The following is a 10,132-nucleotide window of genomic DNA, read 5'->3' as shown; positions in this document are numbered from 1 at the left end:
TAGGGTCGTCGAAATAAAGAAAAACGAAAAAACTGTGCACCTTGTGTTTCAAATATATTTGTTCGATTTAATAAATGCAACACTCCCGACAGTCGGCTATCCGGAGTTTAAGTTGTTTATTTCAAGCACCCAGTATTTCCAAATTATTACAACAAACGATAAATTTGTTAAAATTTCTCGGCAGCTGGCTGCCCAGAGCAATAAACACATGATAAAACTTCTACAAGTTGCATAGATTACATCACTTATCAAGGTGAATCCTGATTTATGTAACCCATCTCCTCCCACCAACTATAACTCCTTCCCGTGACAACCATGGAGATGCAGAGGTATACACGGTCTCCATAATAACGGTTGCCACACTAACATTTCCTTCCTTCCCCGATGACTGTAAGGACGTGGCCAGCGCCGTTATTGACACATCAAAAATTTGAGCTGTCGGAACATGCACATTGAGGATGGAAAGCTACTCCCAGGCTCCATTCGTTGATTCCTTGTGCAATTTCGCCAGCTCTTGTCAATCACGGAGTAGCAACTACGAATTGTATGGTCATCATGCTCATGCTCATGCAAGAGCTGCATCATTTGTTCTTTGACATGATATACTTATCTTTTCTTATTTTCATGTGTTTGGATTAATGAACTTTGATATTTTAATCTCATTTTAACTAATACTAGCTCTTATTGAAAAAGTACGGCGCTTATTGCTGGTGATTCATGTACTGAGCTGCAACAACTAATAAGTGAAGATTTGCTCCTGTTAAGAAGATGGGTGAGCCAACACAAACCTTCAGTAAATATTAAGAAAACAAAATACATGCTGTTCAATGTAGAAAAAAGTTTTAATTTGGATGTGTTGTATAATCCGATGGTAGGAAGGACGACCACTTTGTTTTTAATATGAAGAGATGGCTTTTTGGTCACGGTTTTCATACGACAATATCTATATTTCGTCTAATACCAACGTTTCGAAGGTCTACGCCTTCATCTTCAGGGCAAAACTACAATATTTGACAATCATTACAAAAACATCCAATATTCACATTTTACACAAATTACTTACAACGGTAACAGTATTATCTTAGTCAAGTTATTTTGGACATTTAAACAGGAAACACAGAACGCAAATCTACACTGCAAGATCAGAAATTTGATTTGATTTGAAATTCAATTTTAAACGGTAATTTTCTACGATTTGCTGAAAACTTACACAGAAGAACCCCGCGCACATCCCAAGCAGACTGAGTAATGAAATGTTTCAAAAGGCCAAAAGTGTGTGTTGTATACATTATCTCAATACGGAACAGATGGAAGTAGAAACGAATAAGGTTTGACAGATGCGAAACCACCAACAGTGAGAGAGTGAGTGATGGCTATGTTTGATGTGAGAGCGAGTGCAGTACACCAGAATATGCTGCATTCAAGTTATTTGTGTCGGTCGCCTGCCTTATTTGGACATGGTACTAATAAGAACAGACGAGCAGAAAATTCTGACCGACTGGTACAAAAAACCGGTGGCCTCGGGACGAATTTTAAACTTTCTCTCCATCCGCTCACGCAAAAACTAAATACCGCTATGGGATTCATCACGAGAGTGTTTCGACTGTCAACATTCAAAACGAAAAACGAAAAGAAGCGAACTGTCCGAGAATATTTACTGAATAACAATTATCCTAGTACTTTGATAAACCGATTGATAAACCGTGTCGTCAACCAGGTATCGAGCGACGAAAATGATGCCTCCCCGAATGCGAGAAAAAGACATACCGATCCCTGCACCATGTAGATGCTCTCACACCCGCTCTTGCCAGAATCATTCGAAGGAATCACAAGAATGTAAGTTTGAGTTTCAAATGTACGAAAACTAATGCATCCCTGTTTTCCAATTTGAAAGATCCGACTCTACCGCTTCAAAAACGTAATGTGATTTATCGCATCCCCTGTGCTATGTGCGATAGTTCATATATAGGCTTAACAACACAACAACTTAAACAACGGTTGTCTGGACATCGATCGCTCATAAAACGGTATAACGATTTCAAATCGGCAAGCAGCGAGCCAGAGGCGAGTTCCGTTGATGAGTTTAAAAAGACAGCGTTCACTTGATAGAAAATGATCATAGTTTCGATCTATCAAAAACCAAAAAACTCGAGCATGATAACAGAATCCAAGCACTTCAGATTCTGGAAATGTGCCACATTTTTTGCGACGGCTCAACAATTAATTTCAGGACCGACACAAATAACTTGAATGCAGCATATTCTGGTGTACTGCACTCGCTCTCACATCAAACATAGCCATCACTCACTCTCTCACTGTTGGTGGTTTCGCATCTGTCAAACCTTATTCGTTTCTACTTCCATCTGTTCCGTATTGAGATAATGTATACAACACACACTTTTGGCCTTTTGAAACATTTCATTACTCAGTCTGCTTGGGATGTGCGCGGGGTTCTTCTGTGTAAGTTTTCAGCAAATCGTAGAAAATTACCGTTTAAAATTGAATTTCAAATCAAATCAAATTTACATCAACATTTCCTACCCTATCCTAAGTATCGGTGAAGATGGTCGTGGCCGGCAATAACGATTCTCATACTATTGGTTTACTGAACTCATAAGAGATAAAGTTCATTCCCGATCATTTATCTCACAAGCAAGATGAGTTGAGCTACCTATAGGCAACATGATAATTGTTAGTATGCAATCTACGAATAGCACCGTGCTTCGCAACGCAACGCAACATTGTATATTTGTTCAAAGTAGCAATTCAATTATAGGAAATATGGGAAAGTTGAAATTTAAAAGTGCACTTGATCAAGTACTTCGATATGATTAATCGACGAAACAAAGGATCTAAATACATCAAAGAATGGTATGAGAAAACCGGAAATGATATAATTTTGAATAGGAAAATGGTCGGAAAATAATCCCAGGCAAAAAAATTTTAATATAAAATATAAACTAAATAGAATTGTTTCGCAGATTAGAAGAATTTATAAAAAGTTATGAAAACAGGTTTATGACCTTAAGTTAGCTCAAAACTCATCTGTTCAGATCTTTTCACAACACGATAGATGCGAATAATTGTAACGTTTTTTCCTTTCTCATTGTTAAGAAACGTTCAGGATAGGCCCCTCGTTCACCAGAAGTACTATGACACTATCATACTAACGTCTTGCGTCAAATAGAGAGTAGGTACAACATCGTTACGGGCTGATGGAATGAAGTGAAGGCAAATACGATAGGTAGAACGGCAATACTCACGTGGAGTTACAAAATTGTTGGTTCATTCCACTAAATAATTATAAATCTTTATCTCTTGAGAGCATATCGGAACAGTGACTTATCGGTGTTTATCGAATAACGATTATATTGAATAATTATCATATTCTGCGCAGGTAATTAGTAAAATCAATATTGTACTAGAAAATGTCATTAAAATTTCTAAATCTAAATCTATTTTAAATAATTTAGCAGATTGCTATATTTGGCACTTGTTCGAGAGCCATTATAGTGAATTATAATCAACGGGATAAACTTGTGTAAGAATTATCATTTAACTGGTTAACGACATGTAGTAAAATCATTTATCATAGGTTACCCGAAAACATAACCTGTACAGCCTCAAAGTCAGTCGGGGGAATTTAATCAATAGAGAAACTAATTGTAAGTACGAAATGAAGAATTTATATGAAATCTAATGAAATTTAATAAATTTATAGTTCGAGTCTCGTCGAACGGACTACGGAAATATTTCTACAAACTCGAAAATTACGAGTGATGAGTGCCCCGGGAGCTGACGATAGCGCCATGCATTCCAGCAATGGCGCGATGGCGCAAGAAGCCGTTAATTGCAAAGTCTGCGATCGTCCCGACCATGTCGACAACATGGTTGCCTGTGATAAGTGTAGCACTTGGTGGCACTTCAGTTGTGCAGGCGTCAACGAATCTGTCGCTGATCGGTCTTGGAGGTGCAATGATTGTTCAGCGTTCTGCGAGACGATTGTTTCATCAGTAAGCACAGCCATAAGCGCAGAACTGAGACTAAAGCAGTTGGAAGAGAAAAAGGCTTTGGATGATCTGCACGCACAAAAGGAACGAGAATTCTTAGCTCAGAAACATCTTCTGGCAGCCGAGGTCGAAGCCGAAAAACAAGCTGGTAGTCGAAGAAGCTTCCGAAGTCTCCACAGTCACAAAGATGTGCGCAACTGGATAGATAAGCAAAACATAGTCCTCGAGAAGGTTGTCCAGTCGGTTGCCAATACATCCACACCGGTTACTGCATCGATATCCGTTAGCTCACGCCCCAGTAATATATTTCCTACAATGCCAAAAATAACTGGGAATGTGCCACTTTCAGAACAACCGGTGTACACAATTGCCCCGATACCAGCACATCAACAAGCGATACCTTCAACTGCCCAACAACAGGCACTGCTTCCGCCGATCCTGCAACAGCCAATTCATACGCAACAAGTTCCAGTTTTTCCGGCTCGAAGTCAACATCAGCAACATTCTTCCAATATATTGTATGGGCTATCGAAGCCAATGATTCCGCCTTTGGGGCAGCAACCTGCATCGTCCTTGGCGGAAATTACCACAGGGACATCGCTCGAGATTTCGCCAGAGAATAATCTTCTACCAGACTATTCGCATGGAATCCGAGCTACAACTCAACCTGCCCTGGTGCCAAATAGGTCGTCGCACTATTTGATGAATCAGCAACAATCGATGGCGTGGCCTATATACGGCATCAACATATTCCCACCAAGAACATCATTTCCCGGTCAATTTAGACAATTCACGAAACAGCAGTATGCACCATTTATGACTGGAATCGCAGATGAATATGTGAATATGCGAACCGGAAACCGATTGCCGCCGAATGACCCTCCACAGCCCGGTGTGCCTAATTCACATGGCCCAGCAATCGGGATGCATTCTACAGCACAGCAGGCGATACCAGCACAAAATGCTTCGACACATTATCCGTTACTTCAGCACCCAACTATGGCGTACTTTCCGCCACTGAATTCCATGTGGAATTCGGATGGTGTCATCACCCCGCAACAGTTGGCTGCCCGCCACGTTGTGAGCAAAGAGCTTCCAAAATTTTCCGGAGATCCATTGGAGTGGCCAATGTTCTTAAGCTCTTTTGAGTCAACTACAACCATGTGTGGAATTCAGCCCGACGAAAATCTGGCAAGGTTGCAGAAAAGTCTGGTAGGAAGTGCCCGAGAGAAAGTTCAGAGTATTCTCACTCTGCCTTCTGCGATTCCGGAAATCATCAACACGCTTCGAGATGAATGTGGGCGGCCAGAACAATTAGTCAATTGCTTGCTGTCGAAAATACTCTGCGCTCCCGTCCCAAATGTCAGCAAGTTAGAAACACTAGTCACGTTTGGTAGAGAGGTTAGAAACTTAGTAACATACATCGAGGCTGCAAACCTGCATGCCCACCTCTCGAACCCGATGCTGTTAATGGAACTGGTAGGGAAGCTTCCACCGAGTTTGCAGTTGGACTGGGGTCTCCATAGTCAGCGGATCCCAGAAGTCACATTAAAAGCATTCAGCGACTATGCTTCCTCCATTAAAACCGCTGCTTGTCACGTAAGTCTACCGATAGACTCTGGCAGAGATGATGGCAGCACACGACGGAGCTCGAAGAAAGAAAAAGATGGTTTTTTAAACGCTCACTCAATCGGCGATGAACGTAGGTCAGAACTGGAGGAATCATTCGTAGCTACAGAGCTAATTCGAAACAAAGGGCCGAAGCCATGTCACGCGTACCAGCGTATTGATCATCGTATTCGCAACTGCGACACATTTGTCAAACTCACTCCCGCGGAACGTCTCAAGCTTGTCGAAGAACATAATTTATGCAAATGCTGCCTAACCGGTCATGGCAAGTGGCCGTGCAGAACTAAACATCCATGTGGTATAAATGATTGCAAAGAACTGCATCATAAACTACTGCATGCATCTAAGGCCATATCGTCGGAAGCTCGTGAACCAGGACTGGCGGCGGTTATATCGGCACATTGCACCAACAAGACAACTTCTATTTTTAAAATAATCCCAGTAGTTCTGAGAAACAAAGGCAAATCGGTCACCACCTTTGCGTTCTTAGACGATGGATCTAATTTAACGCTGCTGGAAAACGCTATAGCCAGTAAACTTGGCCTTGATGGAACTGAAACCCCTCTCTGCTTACAATGGACGAGTAATGTAACCAGAAATGAGTATTCGTCAAAGAAAGTACAGCTAACGATTCGGTCAGCCGACAATAAATCAGAATATGTACTGCAAGATGTTCGAACTGTAGACAACTTAGGTTTACCTAAGCAAAATCTAGATTATAAAAAAATATCGCAGAGATTTGCATTTCTACGAGGTCTAGATAGACGGGATACAGAACCAATAGCCATTAAGACACGTTTGGGGTGGACTGTGTTTGGCGGCCGTTGCGAGTCCGACGGACCAGAGAGGTTAATGGTACATGCATGTTCCTGTTCAGCCGATCGTGAACTGAACGACTTGGTGAAGGACTATTTTGCGATGGTGGACATAGGTATCCATGGATTAACAGTACCAGAAACGGCAGAAGATCAACGTGCACGAAAGATTCTACAGCAAACGACAAAACGGACTGAATCTGGCAGATTTGAGACCGGGCTTTTATGGAAAACTGACAAAATCGAGTTTCCGAACAGTTTTCCGATGGCCGAGCGCCGGCTGAAATGCTGAGAGCGTCGATTGCGTGTGGACCCAGAGCTGCAGCATGCATTTTCCGATCAAATCGTAGAGTATCTGGAACGAGGATATGCTCATAAAGCTACTGCGGAAGAACTGCAAGGATCCGATCCCCGGAAGGTTTGGTATTTGCCGTTGGGAGTGGTCCGGAGTCCCCGCAAGCCAACCAAAATTCGCATAGTTTGGGATGCCACCGCAGCGGTCAAGGGGGTGTCGTTGAACTCGATGTTGTTAAAAGGGCCGGACTTATTGAAGCCGCCATTATCTGTGCTATGCCGTTTTCGACAAAAGCAATACGCGATAACAGCCGACATACGGCAAATGTTTCATCAAATCATTGTTCAAAAGGAAGATCGTCAATCACAAAGATTCCTATGGCGGACCGATCCGGAATCTCCCCCAGAAGTATACGTCATGGACGTGGCTACGTTTGGAGCTACCTGCTCGCCATGTTCAACCCAATACATTAAAAATACAAACGCATTAGACTATTCTGAACGGTATCCCGATGCAGCCTTGGCCATTGTGGAGAACACTTACGTGGACGATTACCTTGATAGTAGAGACACAATTGAAGAAGCACTCAATTTGGCGATGGATATTCGTCTAATACACAGTAAGGCTGGCTTCGAGATTCGGAATTGGCAATCAAATTCTGAGCAGATTCTCGCACGGGTTGGGGAAAAGGCTTCCCATGCTACGAAGAGCTTTTTGGCGGAGAAAACGGCAATAGCTGAACGCATACTGGGGATGGTGTGGATTCCAAACGAAGATGTCTTCGCTTTCACCGCACAATTTCGACCTGATTTACAACCTCTGTTGAGTGGCGCAATTATTCCAACGAAGCGACAGGTCTTGCAAGTTGTCATGAGCTTGTTTGATCCTCTCGGCATTGTCTCTACATTTACGGTCCACGGAAAAATACTCATTCAGGACGTGTGGCGATCAGGAGTTGGTTGGGGTGATTCCATTATTAATGAAGATTTTTCAAACTGGCAGCGTTGGGTCAAAAGGACGTCAGAGTTAGACTTGGTGAAAATTCCAAGGTGCTATTTTCCAAACTACAGACAACAAAGCTACGAGACATTGGAATTACACGTATTTGTAGATGCCAGTGAAAAAGCATGTTGCGCTGTTGCATATTTCCGAATTATTGACAGTGAATCGCCAAGGTATGTGTTGGTTGCCTCAAAAACAAAGGTAACGCCATTAAGACCTCAGTCCATCCCTAGAAATGAGCTTAATGCCGCCGTTATTGGTGTACGACTAATGAAGTCAGTTGAGAAAAATCATAGTTTGCCCATTCAAAAGCGATTCATCTGGACTGATTCCATGACTGTTTTGTCGTGGTTGAAAGCGGACCCTCGGAAATATCGCCAATATGTAGCTTTCAGAGTTTCGGAAATACTCGCCGAAACCAAAATTGAAGAATGGCGCTGTGTTCCGACCAGGATGAATATCGCTGACGAAGCAACAAAGTGGGGTGGTGGGCCAAACTTTGATGTCCGAAGCTGTTGGTTCCTGGGACCTGACTTCTTGTATCTACCAGAGACAGAAAGGCCTGTAAGAAAGATAGCACCAGACCCTCCGTCAGAGGAACTACGTGTCGTGCACGTGCATCAATCGATCATCGACTTTTCTCAATTCTCTCGTTTGGAAGATCTCCTGAAAAAACTTGCATATCTGCATCACTTCTGCAATAATTGTCTTTCGAGAGAAAAGATTTCAACAAAAACGCGGACGGTGTTACTAACCCAGCTAGATTACAGCAGAGCGGAGAAAAGTTTGTGGCGGATGGTGCAAGCTGAAGAGTATGCAGCAGAAATCGCAATACTGCAAGCAAATACGTCACTTCCGATATCCCAGCGTAAACGTTTAGATAACTCTAGCCAGCTGAAAAAGCTCTCTCCATTTCTCGATGAAGACGGTATTATTCGTTTGGAAAGCCGAATAGACCCGGATGCCTCTTATTACTGCTTCGATTTCCGCAATCCAGTAATTCTACCCAGAAAAAGTTATGTGACGGAATTACTCATCTTTCGATTCCATCAACGCTACGGACATGCTAATAAGTACACGGTTATAAATGAAATGTTGCAGCGTTACTATGTTCCTAAGCTACGATCAATGGTTGACAAAGTGATCAAACACTGTACCTGGTGCCGTGTCTACCGAGCTAAACCAAGTGAACCAAAAATGGCACCACTACCACAGGCTCGAGTTCATCCATATGTACGTCCGTTTACATTCACTGGGTTGGACTACTTTGGACCAATGGTGGTAAAAAGAGGCAGATCCAATTTGAGACGTTGGGTGGCGCTGTTCACCTGCTTGACTATACGAGCTGTTCATTTGGAGGTGGTTCATTCTTTAACTACGGAGTCATGCAGGTTGGCAATACGACGATTTGTGGCGAGAAGAGGTGCTCCCCAACAGATCTTCAGTGACAACGGCACAAATTTTCGAGGTGCTGCGAAAGAGTTGGCAGATGAGACCAAAAATATCAACCGCTCTATAGCCACGGCAATCACTAATGCTGAAATAGCGTGGCATTTCAACCCCCCGTCCGCCCCACACATGGGTGGCGTTTGGGAGAGAAAGGTTCGTTCTGTTAAAGAGGCCTTCAAAGTATTGTCAAATCGAGACAAACTAGACGATGAATCACTCGTGACGCTTCTCGCCGAGGCAGAGATTATGGTCAACTCCCATCCTCTTACATTTGTACCGTTAGAAACACCAGAACAAAAGGTTCTAACTCCAAATGACTTCCTTCTTATGAGCTCAAGTGAAGCAAATAACTCAGAACGCATTCCAGTTCATGAGGAAGTATCACTACGAACAAACTGGAAGTTGATGCAACATTTACTCGACCAATTTTGGAAGCGCTGGATTCAAGCTTATCTCCCTACGATAGCAAGAAGAACTAAATGGTTTGCCGAGGTTTGGCCGTTGCAAGATGACGATCTCATAGTCGTAGTCGACGAATCCGTGCGGAATGGGTGGCTTCGAGGTCGCGTGATCAAGACTTACCCAAGTCCGGACGGCCAGATGCGCAAGGTTGACGTCCAAACAAACAATGGGATATTGCAACGACCAGCGATCAAGGTGGCTCTCCTGGACGTACTAGATGTTAGGAAGACCAATTAAGCTTAGGTATTACGGGTCGGGGTGTTAAGAAACGTTCAGGATAGGCCCCTCGTTCACCAGAAGTACTATGACACTATCATACTACCGTCTTGCGTCAAATAGAGAGTAGGTACAACATCGTTACGGGCTGATGGAATGAAGTGAAGGCGAATACGATAGGTAGAACGGCAATACTTACGTGGAGTTACAAAATTGTTGGTTCATTCCACTAAATAATTATAAATCTTTATCTC

At 42.8% G+C, this 10,132-nt stretch overlaps 1 protein-coding gene and 1 long non-coding RNA gene across 2 annotated transcripts; one reads left to right on the top strand and one right to left on the bottom strand.

Annotated features, from left to right (window-relative positions):
* Positions 1-874: 874 nt before the first annotated feature.
* LOC131682934 (uncharacterized) lies at positions 875-1,394 on the bottom strand. Its single transcript, XR_009304273.1, has 3 exons — positions 1,211-1,394; positions 1,064-1,134; positions 875-1,001 (listed from the first exon to the last, which is right to left on the bottom strand). It is a non-coding gene; the product is annotated as an uncharacterized LOC131682934 (long non-coding RNA).
* A 5,679-nt stretch (positions 1,395-7,073) lies between these two features.
* Positions 7,074-9,899, top strand: LOC131680110 (uncharacterized). Its single transcript, XM_058960831.1, has one exon. It carries the CDS (start codon positions 7,074-7,076, stop codon positions 9,897-9,899), a length of 2,826 nt encoding a protein of 941 aa, XP_058816814.1.
* Positions 9,900-10,132: the final 233 nt, after the last annotated feature.

Source organism: Topomyia yanbarensis, chromosome 2 (genome assembly GCF_030247195.1).
Source record: "Topomyia yanbarensis strain Yona2022 chromosome 2, ASM3024719v1, whole genome shotgun sequence".
In the NCBI taxonomy this organism is placed as follows: domain Eukaryota; kingdom Metazoa; phylum Arthropoda; class Insecta; order Diptera; family Culicidae; genus Topomyia; species Topomyia yanbarensis.
The sequence above is the reverse complement of the archived record's forward strand: the minus strand, read 5'-3'. Positions and strand labels throughout refer to the sequence as shown.

Excerpts from the sequence above, each read along its gene's own strand:
- LOC131680110 (XM_058960831.1), top strand. The coding sequence starts at position 7,074 with ATGTTTCATCAAATCATTGTTCAAAAGGAAGATCGTCAATCACAAAGA.